The 21,667-nt window shown below is 32.2% G+C and overlaps 1 protein-coding gene across 1 annotated transcript; it reads left to right on the top strand.

Annotated features, from left to right (window-relative positions):
- The first annotated feature begins 539 nt into the window (after window positions 1-539).
- HLH54F (basic helix-loop-helix domain-containing transcription factor HLH54F) lies at window positions 540-16,794 on the top strand. Its single transcript, XM_088227554.1, has 4 exons — window positions 540-928; window positions 4,589-4,673; window positions 5,602-5,755; window positions 14,163-16,794. The coding sequence occupies exons 1-4, from the start codon at window positions 829-831 to the stop codon at window positions 14,436-14,438; spliced, it is 615 nt and encodes a 204-aa protein (XP_088083680.1). The 5' UTR covers window positions 540-828; the 3' UTR covers window positions 14,439-16,794.
- The last annotated feature ends 4,873 nt before the right edge of the window (window positions 16,795-21,667 follow it).

Genomic DNA, 21,667 nt, shown 5'->3' with positions numbered 1-21,667 from the left:
ACTACATTGCGAATGCGTTAATGAGTAGAAAGCAGATAGCTGCTAAACTGCCGACATGTAAAAAATGTCCATGTTGTCTGCTGAAGCCGTAATCAGCAAGTGAATTGCTCTATTAATGGATTAATTCTAATTTGCATTTGTACGGCTTCTGAGTTGAAATTATGTTATTTTAAGATCTAATATTACATTCCATGTTTTTTTTTTGTAGAAATTTTTATCTGATAGGGAAAACAGTTATGTCAATGATATAATTAACACTTCAGCGCCTTTGATCGACTTTTTATTTTAATTGGTAAATAAAAAAGCGAATCTTTAGCTTTAAAATGCTGACAAAACCAAAAATACTCTATTTAATGTTAAAGGGCTGTTGTTTTATATTCTCTAATTAAAAACAAATGTGTTCATGGAAAGGTTGGTGTCCCCGGCTCAAAAGTATTTTCGGGATCATTTGTCTTAAGCCCCCACCCTCTTAGTGAAAACCTAAATGCATACTAATCCGCCCGTCATCGAAGATTAGTAGCTGACGAATAACCGACTAATATACAGGACATCATACAAATTAGTACAAAGTTTAAGGACTCGCTTAAATGTCCTGCGTACTTCTTACGGAAAAGAAAATCACTTAGTATTCTGAAAATTCATTTATGAATTTCAGATCCTACAAAAATTGTGCCTTAAAAAAGGATAATAATTATCATTGTTTTTATATCATTTGCCTCAGTAGACGGTGTTTTTGATTAAAATTTAATCATGTCAAAGTGGAAAGTGAATACTTCATATGATAAATAACATGTTTTTTGTGTTTTAAAATTGACAAATTTTTAAAAAATGCCACGACAAAGAAGACGATCATCGTCACCAGGAGATTTGTTTGTTCCAGATGATGATGACGACTCCTTAAATAATGACGATTTGTCACAACACTCAAGTTAGTTTTCTTTTTTAAATATTTGTTTGTTTTCCACCAACGTTATTTTTTCATCTGCACCCAATGGGCCTCGTGAGGCATCATAGGGCACTACATTCCAATCGAAGTGTTTGAGCGACAATTCAGTTTTATGTTACAATATCCCATCTAGGCGGACCAGACACACAAAACTTTTTCATATATCGAAATACAATACGAATGCAGCAACAAATTCACCCATTAATCGTGCCCTTACCTTGTACAATCAAATAGATACTTTTGACATTGACATTTTACTAGACTCTGAAACATCGTTTAAAAATAATATTTTGAAAAAAAAAAAAAAACTGTAATTATCCTCACTTATATCTTTTTTATGATACTCTCTTATATAGTCTCCCTACTTGTTGTTTTGATATATTTATTCTATTGCCTTCATCATGGCATTGCCTTTGGTGGGTTTTTTGTTGTTTTTATTTTAATCGATGTTAATATATCGGGGGGTGATTACTAAACCGAAGTAACATCTAAATTAGAATTTTATGGCTAACCACTAAAAGCATATTCCTATATTCTCCTCCATGGATGCTTCAAATAAACAAGTCTTGCATTCAAATCATAATATTATTTAAATGCATCAAGACATGTCTATCTGTAACATTGACGGAGGAAGATGCAAAGATACGAGTATTTGTAATAGCTAGCTTTAAAATTCTGATTTTGAATTTACAGCAAGGCCTCAATAGTCCAAACAACCAAAATTTATGCCCTGTTCGGACAAATGCAGCGTTCAAATTACAGTACCCAGATATTTTGAAAGGCATTTTTCGAAACAAAACATAGTTTTTGTAACTGAAAGTATGTTGTTATCATGAAAAATGTTTTCTAATTAAAGTATAATGTAATTAACCACACATTTTTATAAGAATTCGAATATTGTGCTTTGACAAGTCTTATTTAGATAGAAAACGCTGTACGAAAAAGCATTTTTTCTGGAATTAAGATATCGACTTCATCCGCCCATTCCAAGCAAGGATTCAAGGCAGGCACAGTTTGAGTATTTATAATTCTTGCAACTATAGTCCTTAAAATGTAACATGATTAGAATGACAGTTGTCAGAAAAAGTGACGACATAACTTTGTAGTAACGTCAAAGGAGTTATTTATATTGACGCACGAAAAATCATTTGTATCTGGCGTGTTAATTTATTTTTTTGTTACAATGCTTGAAACATAAATCAACATTAATATATAAAATCAGCTTGAAAAACTAAAATAAACCTTATTATTAACGACGTTCTTACAAGGTTACATCATTTTGCAAAAACGTCAGAGATGGGACAAATTGATTAATGTAAATTGATCGAATAAAAAAATTATTCGTTTGATGTTGTTCATGAAAAAAGTATAAATGTCTTGTTTTTTGGTGAACAATTATGGTAAACACACTATAATAGGCTTGTTTTTTCGTTTTTTATATCAATTTTCGGAAAAAGAGGTTCATGATTGCATGAAATAACTGATAAAATCGATTTGATCAGTGATCGGTAATTTCCCATCACTAATGAAATTAGTTTGACAGCTGTCATTCTAATCGAGCTATATTTTAAGGACTATAGTTTCGATGTCTCCTATTTTCGATGCATGCTCATTCTTTCTTTCCTTACTATATCTTCATCAGTAAAAGCTCCAGATAATCAATATCAGCATACTTCCGAAAAGTCTCTGTTTCAAAAAAGGGTTAATGTTAAGTCATCTTCGGGGTCAAAATCTTCCGTATCTTGGTCCGAAATATCATCTGATTCAAATAACAAGGGTCACAGAGGTAGGGCCGTCGTTCGGATTAGAGAGGCGTCCGGATTAGCAGGGGTTCAGACTTCCGAGGCCCTGCTGAACCTAATTGAAGTAATTACCCGGCAATATTACAACAGAGATAGGAGGACGTCTAAGAGAAAGGAATATGGAAGTCTAGGCGTTTAAAGGGCTTATGACCTGTCATTTTCTGGTTAAAGTGGCCGCTTTATTCACTGTGTAACATTTACTATTCTGCCTATGTTTGAACGTCCATGTTCCTTCGATTCTTCCATCTTCTGAGTTTTTTATGTTATTCTACAAAAATTTCGACAAATTCAAATTATTGTGATTATAACCGTTGTGTTTTTGGCTGTCTAATAATTCACTAGATAAGCCCTTTAGCTTCCAAAAGCGTTCCAAATATTAGTTTGGTTTTTAAATTAACAACAAACCTGTAACTGACAGATTTGGTATGCGCTTGCAATTCTCGACACGAGTACCTACGGCCCGATGTATTGCTGTAATCTGTACCTAACTTCGTACTTAATAATCATATGATGTTTTTTCTCCAAATGAGCGACTCTAGCCAGGGGCGTTTTGTTATTCTAAGGTTTTTAGTCATTTAAAAATTAGCGACAAGACAAAATAGTGATGTACGCGGCAGTCGACTACTCTTTTTGTTCTACAATACCAGGTGATCCTGCTTCCAAGGTACACAAACTCTTTCGCGTTTTTCTGAGTTCGCCTGATATTAGTACATTTATTCGCTGCTCATTACAAGCCACAGTCATTGCTTTGATTTTGCTCCTGTTTATTTTCATATTATATTTATTATTTAATACATTTTCTATGAATGTCAGAGCTTCAGTGAGTTCTTCTTCACATTTAGCAATGTCTATCTTTTTTCCGTGTATTTTAACACCCTCTCTATGACAATTTTTTTTCCCCGAATTCATCGATCGCGCACTGTATAATATATCCATTAAATAATACTAGGCAGCGAGCATCCCTGTCTTATTTTGGCTTCTTTTTTGTCATTTCCATGTGCAATTACAGCAGCAGCTAGTGGATTCTAAAAAAATCAAAACAATGTTGTGCATTACATAAAAACTATATACATAGTTTATGCTTCAAACATTGTACTAAAAAAATTGAGTTGGGTACATCAAACCAAAAAAAGTACGACAAAAATATACTATCCTAAAAAGTACCTCCATCAAATTTACGTAAGTTGTATCTTAAAACTTTTCACCTAGTGGTCTAGTGGTCAGCGCATTTGCCAAACATGCCGAACGTCTCGAAGTCCTGCAGAGATTATGCTGGGCTTAATTCCCGACAAAGTTGAAATAAACTATTTATTTAAAAAAGTGTTCTTAGGTTCGAACATTTCATAGTCCCTAGACTGACACCTGAAGCGAAAGACTGATCATCCTTCTTTGGCCTTCATGTAATAAAAATGATTGAGATACGCTGCGATTGGTTGTACCAATGCAGTGCTCTATGCATCATCAGGTGTGGAAAGGAATTATTATTATAAAATTTTGTCGATTGAAATAAAAATTCTAAAAAATCGTCTCTAAATCTGTTGTATTAGTTGTACGAATCCCATATGTAGGTAGTGTAGAATATTTTACTAAAACAACAATTGTTGTCTTGTCGGTCAAGATGGCATACGAAATGGAAGTTTTTCATGGAGTTCGAGGGAATCCATTTTAATTTAAACGATCCGTAAACATTAAATTCCCAAACAAAAAGAAAATAAATCAACAAAATTAAATAATTTTGACAATTAATTTAAATTTGCAAATTAATTAGCAAACAACTAATTTTTTAACAGGGTGATAGTAATTTTTTTTAAATATATAAAGCCCCGTTACTTTTTTCTAGATGATCGATGCCCTCCGCAACAGAGAAATGCTGCTAACGCGAGGGAAAGGGCGAGAATGAGAGTATTGTCGAAAGCGTTTTGCAGGTAAATAATAACATATGTTATTTCATAAATAATTGTATTTAAAACATAAAATTATAAATATTTATTTAATAGCAATGATTATATGAAAAATAAATAACTTTCATGAAATTTCCAACGCAAAAAAATGCTTAAAGAAAATTTTGAAAAAAGTTTTTAAATTATACTACTAATAATTACGTTCGCAACTTTTACTGTTCACAGATTATTGGTTTCGTTTTATTGTACGTATCTTCTGATAAATTAGAAAGAAAAAAAACGTACAGCATTGCTATGTGTTTATTATTGCAACTATCATTATTTTATGTTCTTATTGTATATTTGCATTATTGTTATGTTGGTGTACATATTGTTATTCATTCGGCTTATCTGGTTTTACTGTTTAAATTTCTTTCGTATTTAAATAAATAGAAGAGATCGAAAATTTTGAGTAAAAAGTATTTTTTATGAAAGGTTGGCTTTCATAAACAAACCATAAAAATTACTGGTGTTTTTTTTATACATCAGAACATTCAGGCTTGTGAGAATCGAACTCAGAACTCGGAACCCCGTATGTAAAAGTCAAGCACCTTAGCCGCTTATTCTTATATTTTAATTCTTGGAGATGGGGGTCAGTGCTATGCAAGCTCCTGCCGTCACTGCAACCCGTGAAGATCTATTGTGACGGGTCCTTGTGAGTAGTTATCGAGTAGAGCCTGGCTTCTGTGTGGACGACAAGAGTTCTCATTTTGCTAAATTTCCCCCTCCAATACTTAGCTACTTGCTCTTTCTTTTAGTTGTAAAAAGCCGTGTTAGAAAATGGAAAATAATTGTTGGTAGCGTGGGGTTTGAACTTCTAGCCTCCTGATACAGCCACGGTACTACAACCAGTCTCACGCGGAGCCCGCTAGTCTCACACGGTTTAGTTATTATAAATAGGTATTATTAACAGGCTGAAGACGACACTACCATGGGTACCAGCGGACACCAAGCTCTCCAAGTTGGACACCCTGAGGCTCGCCAGTGGATACATCGCCCACCTGAGGACTCTCCTGGCCGACCAGCCTCCCGAGGAGCCGCAACACCCGTCCAGACCCTTAAATCTAGTAAGAAACCATTTATAAATAATTAACTGTCTATTTTATCATGTAAATATTTATTTATTTACATATTTTATAGGTTATGTAACACATATGGAATGGCTGCAGACATTCTGTCCAATTCTTTATTATCTTATAAGTCCACAATATCAAGTTTATTTGTAGCTGCTCGTCAAACTATTATTGACAATTCAATTCCATAAATTAAAAAAACTTACACTTGTTTTTTTATTTTTAACTATCATATCAAATTCCATTGTAGTATTGGCAAAAACGCATTACATATATACATATTTTTATTTCTTTTTTTCGCGATAATATATGCTTGCTTGTTTATTAATTTAACTATAATTTGTCTTTCTTGCTTTCAGTAATACTTTATTTACTGTGTTTGCTTTACATAATTTATTTCATAAGCTTATTTATATCTTTGCATTTTTTGATTATATGCTTACTGTTTTTTCTTGCAAACCTTTGTTATTATTGTTTTTTTTTTACTTTGTAAAACTTTTTATTACATCCTTTCTAATTTCACATATTTTTTCTGTTTATTATTTAGTATGTTAGCATGTATTTTTTTTTTTGTAAATGCCTTTTGGGTGTTAATGCACAAAATAAATAAATAATTAAATAAATATTTTATTTATTTATTAAAATGTAGAATACAGCACTACTGCTAATTACAAAGCACATAAATTATATTACTAGGTAATTACAAAAACATGTTTTTAAAAGAAGCACAAGAGATTAATACCCGTATGCAGAGACAAAACTTAAGGTGAGGAAAGTACATTCTAATTTCAAATGCAGAGAATAACCCGAAGGTGAAGACAATAGAATGTACTTTCCTCACCTTAAGGTTTGTCTCTGCATACGGGTATAAGGTCCAAAATATAGTCCATAAAAATAATAGTAGTGTTTTTGGGTAATACTTAAAGTCGCAATAACGTTCTAAATGAAAATTCATATTTGATTTTACGTGTTTTTTGACGTTTAATCATCAGTGTGGTCATATATTGGCCTCCGTGGTGTAGTGGTCAAGACGCTTGACTCACGCACGGAAGGTTCCGGGTTCGATTCCCGGTGAGAACACAAAAATTAAAAAAAATGTGATTTTTCTCAAGCCTGGGTGCTCTGTGATGTAATTCACCACTGTAATTAGGCCTCCTGGCCTGTTGTGGTGCAAAAAAAAAAAAAATGTAAAAAAAAAAAAAAAAAAATATATGAAGCAAAAATAAGCTGCATCGAAAAAATAAATATCCCCGAATTAACCACTTTCTAGGCCAAGGCGATAGAGAAGATTTATAATTGCACCACTGGTAATCCCAGCATGGAAAAGATCCACCTCTCTCGGTACGCTGTTCAAATTTCATCAACGGTAAATTTATCCTGCATTCAGGAAGATCAAATGGTCTGTGTTACCTATCTCTTAAATTGTTCAACAATATTTTGAGTTTGTCCAACTTTTTGTAGACAAGGACTGGACTCAACTCCCTGGGGAGCTGTTAATATATAAAATAACAACAGATATATAGAACATTTTAGAGAAGGTAACATAGAAGTCAAGGCATCTACATGGCTTATGACCTGACATTGGCTGGTTTAAGTGGCCACTTTATACGCTGTGTAACATTCACCATTCTGCCCAATTCAAACATCTATATTCCTTCAATTCTTTCAGCTGGTGATGTTTGTAAAGTTAAAGAGCTGAAACCTTTATTTCTGCGAGTGAGATTCATCTAATTGAATTATTTCACCTACAAACTAGGCAACGCCAACGCCTTTCATACAAAAAAAATAATTGTTTTATTTTTTAATTTATTTTGTTACGTGAAGTAATGTTAGATTATGATAGGTAACTAAGGTAATGTTAGATTATGATAGGCAACAAACGGCCTTGCCATTCAATAAAATGCCGTCATTTTATGAACCGCCTAGCCCAAGAATTCAATTGAGTGGCTGATTTAACTATTTGGTGGCGACATATGTACCAGTGGTTTAGCTTAAGCTGGCGCGTTCAGAAAACTCACATAACGCATTTAAAATTTTAACCAAATGTGCTATCTTTATTTTAAATTCGGTGTTGGATTAGAGGGTTGTGTACAAGAAAAAAAAATCGATGGGTTAAGAAAATGTAATATAAATTTACTAAAATACTTTGTTTCATTATTTAATTTTTTTTTTAATATTTGTTTTTTTAATTTTGCATTTGACTAATTATAGTCTTTTCACGGACAAGGGGCAATTTAAATTTGAACATTTTAAAATTTATTTTCATAGTAAATTATTCTAAAACTAGAATGCGAAGTTGTGTAGATTGTTTTAAGTATACAAAATACAAGATTTATTGCTAATCAATAAGTGTGTATACATATTTTTTTCCGATATAATTTGTACTGTGCATTTTAATTACACTTTATTTATTATTATCATGATGAACACAAAATATTAAATAAAAAACATGCTTGTTTAAAAATAAATACTCGTAAATATATGACATTTTCTTAAGTAATTGTTTTTTTTCCGCTTTAATCCAAAAGAGATTTTTAAAAACATTTAATATAACAACATATAACATCAAGATTTTTAAAATCAGTATTCTCTACATTAAAAATGTTTTTGTGTAAGTTTTGCGAAAGCGCCATCTCTCCATTATCGACTTATTCATGATTTAATCAAATGAAAATACCTACATATTTATAAACCAGTGTTTTTACTATTAAGAATCACAGCGAAATTCAGACGAACGCAGAAGCATCCTGTGTATATTGTATTACCATATCATTAGCGACTAATAAAGCAATAGTTGCTGTGTCACGCTCATAACCGCGTCTGAGCGCGAGAGAGACAGAGATTATTTTCATAATACGTATGCCGTGCGATGTCACACCATGGGCTTATTCACTGATACTACACAATGCGTATGTGTAAGTATAGCGCACTCGCCAGCTTTAAAAATCCACCAGTACCGCGGTCTTGAAAACTTTTTTCTTCGGAATGATAAAATGCTCAATAAGCGAATTATATTTAACTCGTGAATATGAATAATACTCTCTCCTCGGGTCTCCCTGTCTCCCACCGCCACCGCTTTACCGGGACCATATGGATCATGTCCCATCTGAACAGAATAGTCTAAACACCAAACACTCTGTCTGTAATATTCCGGCACGGGCCATTGTATTTATTACACACTTTAATCCTTTATATCAACACTTGTTTTTTTACATTCGCTGAAAAGATCAACGATTTGTTTATTTAAATTATCTGAGTGTTTATTTGTGTATTTAGATTCCTGAACATAAAAAAAAATATGTAGAAAGGTAGAAGGCCAATGTGTTCATCAATATTATTTGACTAAATGTCCATATAAAATATTAAAGGTTCATACAGTAGACACTCTTTATAAAATAAATTCTATTATACAAATTTATAAAAAAGAAAAAATAAAAGAATTTGAGATGAATAAGTCACTCAGATACCAACATAATATTGAAATTCCTAAATTCCACACACAGTCATGGTCAAAATAGCTTTGTCTTCAAAGGTGTAAAAAATTATAATAATCTTCCCAGTGAACTAAAAAACTATTAAAAATTATAAAACAATAAATAAATTTAAAGTAAATCTAAATAAATTTATGAACACGTGTAAAAACTACATTAAATTTTAATTAGTATGAATGTATTATGGTTTTATGTTTTTTCTTTATATATCCTATGTTTTATTTTTTTCTCATGTACTCGTATTTGAAATTACATATACTCTTATAAATGAACAACTACAACAGTGTAAGTCACTCTCCAAGCACAAGAGTTAGCCTCTTTTTTTGGAGAGTTACAGTAATAACATTTACTAGATGTGTAAAAGTAGATATGTATATAATTTTTTTAAAACATGTACCTTGTAAAAAAATTATATAAAAAAATATATTTAAAAAAACAGTAAATGAACAAGTTCTGTGGTTTTTTTATTTTTTTTATTTGTTAATAGACTATCAAACTAAAAAAAAAATGATGTATCGTATTATCAGCGCTATGGTTTTTTTTTTAAGTTTAGGTATTTTGAAATTACTCCGCGTGCGGCATCATAATTTCTCTTCCTTGAGTTCTGCGGATGGGTCAGTTGGCTTTCCGTAAACAGGAAACTTCAACACTCTATCAATCATTGATTTGGCTGACCTTCAAAGTAGATTTTTTTTTTCATACATGTTCAAGAAACACCGCCGGTACAATTTAATGCTCTAATTTTTACCGCGCGTAAGGCAACATTTTTTATATTCAATTTCACGTAGCACTGAACTTCCTCATTGAGTACACTGCAAAATAAATACGTTTTTTGTGGTGCAACTTGCTCCCTACGCCTATTCCAAATGATAAAATTAGGGTGGATAGACATTTATTATTTAAGACTGGCGGCTACTCTCAGGTAAAAATCCTGCACAAGTAAATCAAGTAAAGATCAGTTGGCCTTGTGGTATCCTGGTTATAGCGATTGCCTGACATTAAATAAATAAATTCAACAAAAAAATTATGTTCTCATGTCTGGGTGGTAATTGGGTTATCTGCCTAGTTGTGTAAAAAAAGCAAAATAAAATAAATAAACAAAAAAATTGAGTAGATATTTATGTAACAACTATAGTGAGTGTCTACACTATGGAAATTATGTAATGAAATCGCATGCAGCAACTTTATAGAAGAGCCAATAAAAGTTGTTTTGTTTAATTTTTAATTAATAAAAAAATCTCATACCTCTTTTTTATTTTGGCGTTATGCCTACATAATTGAAATAAAAATTAAAAATACGAGATTATTTATTAATTAAAAAAAAACTTTGATTGGCTCTTACGTAAATATTCTACATGTCGCTTGGTAACGTTTTCGTTTCCAACAACGATGTATTTTTAACGAATTATTTTACTGTAGGATAAAAGCTTTTTGTATATTTTTAAATGTTCATATTTATTTGTTTAATTCAAATATTCCTTGAGTGTAACTTCCCGTGCCGAGTGACACATTTCCCACTCAAACTTAATACTTTTTTTGGAGCATTTAAAAATCGAGATTTAATGTAAACGATTTTACATTTTCACTAGGTAGTTTAATATTAATAATAACAAAAAAATTTAAGCACTGTTATTTTATTTACTTGTATACAATATTATAAAGACAAGATATTTTCGTGTTATTTTGACGTCACTGTGATTCTTAAATGATTTAGCTGAATAAAAAATAACATGATTCTTTTTAGTATTTTTTAATGTTTTCTTTTGCTAACTTCACTGGATTTTTAAAATTGTATTTTTGTGGAATACTTTATTGTTTTTATTTAACGCTTTCATATAATGTTGTATAATATATCTTCCGTGCACGGGTAAAGGGGCTTAAGTCATAAAATGCTCAAAATAATATTAATTAAATGAAAGGCAAAATTAAAAAAACCAAAAATGTTACGGATAATTTTCTTAGTATGTAAAACAAATAATACTCAAAACAGTTGAATCCATATGATTTGGCAGCTGTTTTCTCGATTTTAAGACACACTTAAAGCTTTGATTGGCTCTCCTGAAAAATCTACTTTTTTTTACTTTAGCCCTTTTTCCGCACACGGAAGATATTGTAACGGCGTTGTTTTCCCCAATAAACAAAATAAAAATAAGATAAAATACATAACTTCCCGCTCAAATTTTTACACCACAGTTTTCTTCTAGTTGTCCTACGAAATAAGAAGATTTTTTTATATTGTGGTTAAACGGTATTGTATAATAGAGGAAAATATTTGTGAATTATGCAAAGTACGTGTATTTGAAACGCTTTCAATATTTTGTAACGTACATTTTTAGAGAATCTTCACCTTACAATCAAATGTTTGTGCTGTTATTAAGTCAAGGAAAATATTTCTGAAATAAAATTCCGGCAGCACTAAACTTCTTATATGTTTCTATTTTCTCAGCCATGTTAGTTTTTCCTAGTGTTTAGCAATGTGGAGGTTGTTCCATAAACTAAGAGAGGGTTTGGGCCAAGAAAAACAAACAGTACTCCCATATCAAAGTGTTTACTTGATCGTTAACGATTTAAGCGCGTTCGCGCAAATGCATACAGCTGTTGTTTGGATTCACATTTTTTTACTACAATTTTACTGTATTTACATTAAACAATGCCGAGAGGAGCCGACGCTTGTGGTTTGACGGAAGTTATGAAAAAATCGATCCGAGTGAGTTGTTTGGGTGGTCGGCATTTAAAAACCCTTAAAAAAGGGTTGAAATTTTTAATGCAAACATCATAATTTCCCTATGTGGACTAATGCAGTGGGCCCACGCCCAAGGGTGAATAGGGCACTGCATTAGTATTCCAATTGCAGCGTATCTGGATCATTTTTTATGTAAGGTAGGGTGGACAGATTGCGCTTCATGTCCATGAACAATAAATTATTGCAGTGTAGAACGGTTAAAATCACTAAAATATTTTTCCCTACGCTGGCTGATGCAGCAAACTTCCGTTGTCATCACCAAAGTACTTTCGAAACGACCTAATTTTTTAGCGGACACGGAGCTGTGAGAAGTAACCTATATAGGTTTAAATTAAGGAATGATGACTATTGTCCATGCGATGATATTTCTTCACAGAGTATCGAACATCTGTTATTTCAGTGTCCATTTTTCAGTTTATAACGCCAGAAGCAGAATGCAGGAAAAATGGAATATTCTTATCAGATATCCACACTGTCGTTAAAAGTTAGTTGGTTATCACGCACCATTGTTCTTGGACTTTGCAACAATGGTGATTGGATTCATAAAGGTAATAAACCAAAATCAGTGATCGAACATCCCATTTCCAAGACAAACAAAACCCTTTTTTTCCGAGTACCTTAGCATGACACGTAAGGCTACTTAATACAGGGGTCCAAATATATATTCTTTTTTTAATTAAAAAAAAAACGGATCTACACTGCAATAATTTATGTAGAACCACTTTCAAAACCAATATTTCACGCCCAACCCTGTCAGGAATAGAGTCTAGCATGGTAGACAAATGCGTCAATCATATTGATAGGCGGACATTTTTTTCATTCACTCGTCACTCGATTTCTTTTTACGGGATTACCTGAGAGCAGCCATCGAGTATCGAGCCAAAAACACTCGTCCAGGTTTCTAGTTATTTTTCACACGGTGAAATATATTCTACATTCGCTCGACTCAGAAAACATACTGTTATACCTGTTTAATATCAAAATAATAATAATATTCTATTATTACATTTGGATATCATAATAATAATGTATGTACCTTGAACACGTGTGTAACAATCCATTAAACCTGCCAATGACAGGTCATAAGCCCTGTAAAGATCCGGTCTTCCATATTACTATTTTTAAAACTAGTCAGTTGTAAAATACATGTAAAATACAGTAAAATACATGTATTGCAACCCAAATGGAATTTTTTTTGAAAAGAAAACATGGAAGTCTAGGCACAGGGCTTCACAGGGCTCATGACCAGTCATTATCTGGTAACATTCACCACTCTGGCAATGTTTAACATCCACATTTCCTCAACTCTTCCATCTGTTGACTTTTGCGAAGTCTTATACTTCGCAAAAATCAGAGCTGAAACCTTCATTGATGCATGTGAAATTCATCTGGCAGAATTGATCTATTAATTTATTCAATCAAAATTACACTCGTTTAAATATGAGTGAACTTATTAAGGCTTTTTAGGCTGTGCCCGTGTCAAGCCATAATAATTAACAATAAAAAATACATAGTAAAATGAATTAGATTCAAATATAAAGACATGTGTTACAATATAATAACAATCCAGAAAAACAAGGTATAAGTAATAAATAATAAAATTCCAAAGAATACAATTTTAAAAAGATAATCAGACATAAATATTAAAATATAAATTATACAAATTTAGATGCATACAGAATCAAATATACAAAATAACAGTATCATTGAAATCAATAGAAAAATAATGCATATAAAAAAACATAATTGAAATAATAATTGAGATATGGTTTCTAGAAACTCACTCACTCAATAAATGATATGCCAAATAAGATTGAGTACTAAATTAATTACTACAAAAATACATAATGAAAAAAATATTTTATTTATTACATAATGAAAAAACACAAAAACATCAAGATATACAAAAAGTAAATAAAATTAAAGTATGGAAGGAAAGCAAATTTGTCAATTTTTGCTAATTGCTAATCTCGAACTTTAAAAAAATTGACAACCTCGTCCCTATAATTAATTATTTCACTTACTAGAAATTACATTTCAATGTTTGTCCTTCTTTTACAGATGCAAATTTTATGGTTTACTGATATATTTTAATATATTCGTATATTACTGCAGTTGAATCGATAATATTTTGAGTATGTCCAAATGTTTGTATATTTTTTTTCAGTCTTGGCCATTTACCTTCCAACACGGCGCGGGCGGAACGTGGACCGGGGACAGAATGGCCCCCAAAGGCCCCCTTTCACCCCAACAACCTGCATCTGCAACACCCATCAACAACCACAACAGCCTTCTCTGTGAACCAGCCATGTACAACAACAACAATAACTTCTTTAGCAGAACGCAAAATTTCCAGCAAAATGACAACAATTACTATAACCAAATACAAAGGGATAATTTCTTGAGACACCCTTACAATGAATCTATGTTGCATACAGGATAACACTGTATAAATTCAAATTGCGTACGCCGTACTTTAAATGTTCATTTTATCTTTATATATATAATTTCTCTGTACGTGTGATGTCACTGAACTCTTCCTGAAAGGATTAACCGATTTACGTGCGGTTTTCAGAGAAATATAGATCTTTGCGCTGTGCGTGTTCGTAGATATTTAAATCATCAATCTAATCTGTAAAAAATAAGTAAGGAGCATAAATGTTTTATTCATCGATATACCAGGGTTGCATTCGAGTAGAATGCATTTACAAAAAAATGGAGTTTGAGGTTTGCAAAAAATGCCATATTTAAAAAAATATTTATTCTATCTTTTGGAATTCAACCATAAACAAGTACCTACTGAAATTCAATAATTGAATATTAACAATTTTTAGTTTTGGAATTTAATCACAAACAAGTACCTAGGTACCTACTTATCAATAAAAAGTATTTTTCCATGGCAAACCAACGTTCGGGAAAGACAACGTCGGTCGGGTCAGCTAGTGAATTATTAAATCACACATTGATTTGGGCATAATATTCCAGGGTCCGAATTCTAATGGGAGGTTTAAATTTATCTTTGATAAAAATTAAGTTTTCTCTATGAAAAATGGAATATGTTTAATTTTGTTCTTCTAAACAATTTCAATTACAGGTTACCGATAAAGTTATTTTGAATTTTCATACAGATATACACATTTTCGTACAAACATATAAGTTTATACCGTCTCGAAATGCACCGATGACGCGTTCACAATCGCAGCGCAGGTCGTTATTATAACAATAGGATGCATTTGTAAAAAAGTAAAGCTTGTAAAAATGTACAAACTATATTACTTTTTTATTAAGGGTAAATAAAAAATACGACATCAGTCAAAAAACAAGTTAACAGAAACCTAAATAGTCTTGTAAAACAACAACACCAAAGAAATATTTAAAAAAACTTTAATCGTAGATGTACTAATATTTTAGCGTATTTCTATTAAATTTATCTAAATTATTTTACATAAAATAGTATAATATACATAACTAATAGAAACACATATGTAATGTTAAAAATAATTTAAATCAAACCGTACAATCTGTATTAGAGCATGTATGAAAATGATGTAAAACTGATGTTTCCCTCGGCAGTAAGGGAACAAAAAATACAAAAATTGTAAAAGAATAAGTAAATAAAAGAGGTCAAAACAAAAAATAAGCCCAGCCCATGCAAGTATGTACAAGTAATTTATATGTCTTGTGATATGCAAATATTATACCGGCATAATATCATTATGATGTAGGTATTTTTAAATTTAAAACGCAAGTATTTTTGAGCAGGTAAACATTTGAATTGCATTTATTTTTAATCTTATTGTATAGTAAAAAATGGATATTAAATAAATTAAGAATGAACTATTTAATAATAAAAAAATATAAATTATATAATTATGCTAATTCGTCCAATGAATTATTACTCTGATAAAAGGAAAGATTTCGATTATTCCTGCCACAAAATTTTATCTAGGGGGGGTAGTTGCTATTGTGTCAAAAATAAATTTCATGAAACCGTTTTTATGTTGTAATTTTATTTTATAAGGAAATGTTGATGTTCGATAAATTGCTTCAAAATCGGTAGGTCTACCGAAAAATCGCTAGGGTTGACTACGCTGGGTCGACTGAACGCTGCACCGTACAATTTATGGTATATTTATTTTATACCAACATCATCATTCCCTTTCGGCACCCAATGATACATAGAGCACTGCATTGGTACACCAGTCGCAGCGTATCTTGATCATTTTTGTTACATGAAGGTAAGATGATCAGTCTTACGCTTTAGGTACCAGTCCAGGGACTATGAAATATTCTAGTGTAAAAACACCCTTTTAAATAAAATATTACATATCAACCATGTCGGGAATCAAACCCGAGACCTCTTGCATGGTAGGCAAACGCTCTGACCATTACACCACGATGCCGACAACCAACCAACAACTAAACCCAAAAAAACACTAGCCAATTTTTTTCTCCTGGATAAATAAACATATTTATTATGAAACAGATTATGTCAATTAATGCAATCCATATTCAAAATTGCTTTATTTTGTTTAATAAAAAATACCCTTTAGTCGTATTGTAAAATGATGGGCTCTGTCTGCCATTATATTAATTTCTCAAATGTATTACCAGTATGTACTTAAATCTATATAATGGCTGACGGGTTTTACACAGCTTTTCATATTTAGTTCAGTTACTTACCTACTCATAAGATCTACAAAATCATTATGAATAAAATATGAAATATATTAAACAATAATATTATAATGTTACGTTTCTATAAGATGTAATTGTATCTACCAAAGATTTTTTATTAAAATGAGTTGAACGAAATGAATACTTTGTCACTTTTTTCTGAATTCGTTTGTCGGAAGTTTTTTAGAATCCCAGCAATAAACATATTGTCTTCTGACAGATAAAATAAAGGGCACTGTGAGTGGGTTACTCTTACATAAATAATAATGCAATAAAATGTTCATTTGAGGCATGTCGGGACGCTGCCGACAGAAGTATTGACTTACAAAATTTAGTTAGCCGACATGACAACTGACTACCTATTTTATTGCAATTTGCAGACGTACCCCAACGTACCTACTCGCCATATTGAACTTCTGTCAGACCATTGAAATAAATAGCCTAAAGCAAAAATAGTTGTCGTAAATACCTACCATTAATCACTTAATTAATTATATATTTTGACTCTAAATTTAAATTAGGAACAAATGGAATATTCAATCAAAATTGTTGATTTTTTGTTTCCGTGTCCATGACTTTATTTAACAGAGTATATGAATTCAGAGTATTACCTGCACTGCGCTGCTACTCTGAACGCTCTCGCGTCCGTAGAAAGCACATTTGTAGCGCGTATTTAGTGTATTTTTTATAATAATTAATACATTAACGATAGCGTTTAGAATAGCAACCTTGCTTGCACAATACAGGTTTAAACTGTGCAATTGGACAATCTGATACAAGACAAAAACCTTTTTTCTTTTTAGTTAGTAACTAAATTTGTAAGTATAATAATTGTATACGGGAATTTAATTAAGTAGACTTATCATCATCCTCATATCTCCGCACTTATTGGGAATAGAGCACTACATTGTGGCGTAGCTCGATAATCGGTTTAGGTTCTTAAACTTATTTCGCCCACCGCCCACTTTGAGAATGAAAGCCTCTCAAAAAGTAAGGTGATCAGTTTTTATTTTAGGTACTAGTCCAGGGACAGTAAAATATTGTAATGATATCTTTCCGCACCTGATGGTTCATAGGGCACTGCGTTAGTACACCAATTGCAACTTATCCGAGTCATCTTTGACATAAAATAAAAATTGATCAGTATTACGCTTTACGTGCTCAGTCCAGGGACAATGACATTTAAGACAAATGATGATATACTTCAACTAGGGTCTAGTAGGCAAGGAATCGAACCCGGGACCTCAAGCATGGTATGCGATCCGCTACACTATGAGGCGAACTTATCTCAATGGATTTCCTTTTTTAGTATTTTTGCCTTGAAAGTACGCAGCTATCGAGTCAAAGGCCAGTCTTCCAGGATTCTAATGATATTTTTTACAAATAGTTATATTCTTCATTCACACGGACACAGACATAGCGGACAGGGGCAATTTTCTTCACGACATTGTGTAAACTTATTGAATGTAAATAAAGGATGAAGATGAATTATTGATTGAAAGTTCGTAGTTAAATATTGCAATCATAGAATTAAGAGTAGTCCAGAAACCGCATACGCACATCAAACAGAAGGCGACTCAACTACTCATAAATGAGTAGGTTTACGTTTTGACCCATTAGTTTCTTTGTAGACGTCGCTCAGTTCGCAACTCCTGATTTAAATTCAACTATGCCGTGTTGTGTGTGTACTTTGAGAGTGTAAAAATACTGTTAGGATCTTAAAGAAACAGGATGGGATCACATTTCATGTGTAATTAGTAAATGCATGTGTTAGTATGAAATACATTTCTTAAAAATTGAATTATTTTTCCATCTGTCAGATTGTCGAAGAAAACAAAATGAACATTTCGTTAGTGTTGCTGGCAATTATTCTTACCCTGGGGTAGAATTTTTTTTACCATACTTTGCTCATTTAGATGAGCAAAGTATGGTAATCTTATTAGTAAGAGAACTAATGAAAATCGGATTTCATATTTCATGTTTAATTAGCAAATTAATATGTATATTCTTAATTCTATGATTGCAATCATAGAATTAAGAATAGTCCAGAAGGAGCGTAGAATCATATTTGAATACACTATGCCCTACTTTCGCCGCGCGCATTCATGATGTCACCGCGTAATGTTACACGATGGGAAAAAATATAATCACAAAACAAATGTAAGGTAAAAAAAAAAGCAATCTGTTAATTTCTCTAAAATTTTATTGTGCACACGGAAATATTGATTGACACAACAGAGTAGATAAGTAAAGGGTCATTTAATAAGAGTAATCGAATTAATGAACTTAAAATATAAAACAAATGTTATCTTACATAAAACGGATATTTTTATATCATGTTAAATAATATTTTATGTTTTAAAGATAATGTCGGTTAAATGTCCACTACAGAGTTGTTTAATCCGAGGTCCGATTTTCATTAGTTCTCTCATTATATAAGCACAGTAGGGTAAAAAAAAATACTACCCCGGGGTAATTATAATTGCCAGCAACACTAACGAATTGTTAATTTTGTTTTCTTCGACAATCTGACAGATGGAAAAATAATTCAATTTTTAAGTAATATATTCGCTACTAACACATTCATTTACTAATTACACATGAAATGTGATTCCATCCTGTTTCTTTAAGATCCTAGCAGTATCTCTACACTTTAAAAGGACACAACACGGCGTAGTTTAATTCAAATCAGGAGTTGTGTACTGAGCGACGTCTACAAAGAAACTAATGGGTCAAAACGTAAAACTACTCATTTGTGAGTAGTTTAGTCGCCTTCCGTTTGATGCTCGTATGCGGTTTCTGGACAATTCTCAATTCTATGATTGCAATACTTACAGAGAAATGGAGTCAATGTTAAAAATCTCAAGTCTACAAAAACGTAGAAATAATTTTGACTCCTTATTTATGTTTAATTTACTGAATGGCTTAATTGATGTACCATCTCTACTGTTACAAGTGTCATTCAATTTTCCAATCCGCCGGTTGCGAAATAATAATGTGCTGTTCCTTGATCAACACAGCACAAACTATGGCTTGCGTGCACCAATGTCCCGATTGTGTCGTATTGTAAACTTGAGACAAGATCTGTACTTTTTTGGTGTAAGTCTTTATAAAATTAAAAAATCACTATGATAGACCAGATCTTGTCTTGAGGTAGAATTTTTTTTTTGTCCTAGCTTTAATTTTATTTAGTTGTATTTTATTTTATTAGTGCCTGTATTTATTATAAGAAATTGTTTTTACCATCGTTAGAATGGACTGCATAAGTCCATCAATTAAATAAATAAATACTTGTGTAAAAAATTATAACTACCTTAATATTTAACGTTTAACGATGTTTAACGGTGCTGCGTTGGTTTGGACATGTAGAGCAAATGGACAACGAAAGAACGGCTAAAAGGATCTTCAATGCGAATGTTGATGGATGCAGAAAACGGGGAAGGCCGAGAAAGACATGACACGATCAAGTCCATAAAATACTTGAAGATGGACATTAGGGTGTCCCAGACTATAAGGGCAATTTTTTTTACAGATTGAGACACGCATACCATCTTATTTTGTTCCATTTGACCTTAATAACTGAAATAATAAATATTATTGAAATCGGAAAGCGATAACCCGTGCCGACTTGATGTCAAACTTTGAATATAAAAGTTTGTATGGAAACCATGGGGGAATATTTTAACTTAATAATTATTTTGTAAATAAAACAATGGTACTTTGATTATTGTATCATATTTATTATGTATTATACATATTAATTATTTAAAGGACATTATTAATTAAATTTTCTTTTTAAGGTTTGTTTTTTACAGTCAGGATATACTTTTCTGTGTTCTTGTACGCAACGTAATAAATATTGTTTTATGTTCCTCGTCCACTGTGATTAAGCCATGAACGTCTTGCATCAACTTAACAGCTCTTTCAGCCGTATCATTAACTGCTTTCAGTGACTGCACCTTCATTTTAGCGTGTTGAAACGAAGCATTAGCAGGCCACGAAGTAGGATACTCCATGATAAAACTGTCATCAATTTTGAGTCGCCTGAAAAAGGATCTGCTGTTCATGGAAACAAAGTCATCGATGTTTTTTTCGAAAAGAGGCCCGCTAAGTTCTTCTCTCGATGGAATGTAGCGTTTATTGTGGGCCGATGGATTTTCTTTGGCCAAATTAGCAACTATTTTTACCTTACTTTCTTGGTTAATATCGTCGTCAAATAGAGACAAGATAGACACTCAGTCTGCTAAATACCACAAATGCTGACAACACTTTTGTATAGCCGCTTTTGATATAGTTTTGTCGACCATTTCGTATGCCTTCACAGCCTTTAAAAAGCACAAGTCCTGGTAGGGCGCTTTTACCGTTAAAGTGCATTGCAGCCAAGGCTTGACATAGAATGTCGCGATAAACAGGCAGACGTCTAATAGAGCTGTTTTGTCCTTATTTGAATTGAGAACTAAACAACGATATTTTTAATGAATAAATAGCTCTCGCCATCCATCTTGCTTGGTGCATGGCGCCTGGAGGCTGAATTTTAAATTCATTAACTTTATCTCCGCCAAGAAATATTATGCAGAGCTCTGTTAACTCTCGATAGTCATGTCTTACAATTTCTTTGGTCAATTCAGTTCTGTAATCCTCTAAAAGTTATATTCGGCAATGATAGCGGGACACGGTCCATTAACATGGACAGAATCTGCCTGCGACCATCGTCTTATAGTCGTTATAGAGCTGTGTCCCAGATACAACATAAACTGGCTTCCGATCGAACCCGGAGTATCCGAAGAATCCTCTAAATATTCCGTCTCCAGATAGACATCCTCACGGTCTGATCCTCGCTGTCTGATTCCCACTCAACATCGAAGAAATCGCCTTCCAGCTCCAGCATAACAGTAATTTCATCATGCGTCAATGCTATTTTTATCTGTAAAAAAATGCACGAAATCATATTATTACATGTCTTCATAAAATTCCTCCATATATTCTAATATAAAC

Source organism: Micrasema longulum, unplaced genomic scaffold (assembly GCF_059751315.1).
Source record: "Micrasema longulum isolate JH-2025_06_02 unplaced genomic scaffold, ASM5975131v1 h1tg000511l, whole genome shotgun sequence".
Classification (NCBI taxonomy): Eukaryota; Metazoa; Arthropoda; class Insecta; order Trichoptera; family Brachycentridae; genus Micrasema; species Micrasema longulum.
Note: the sequence above shows the minus strand (reverse complement) of the source record. Positions and strands in the feature narration are given on the sequence as shown.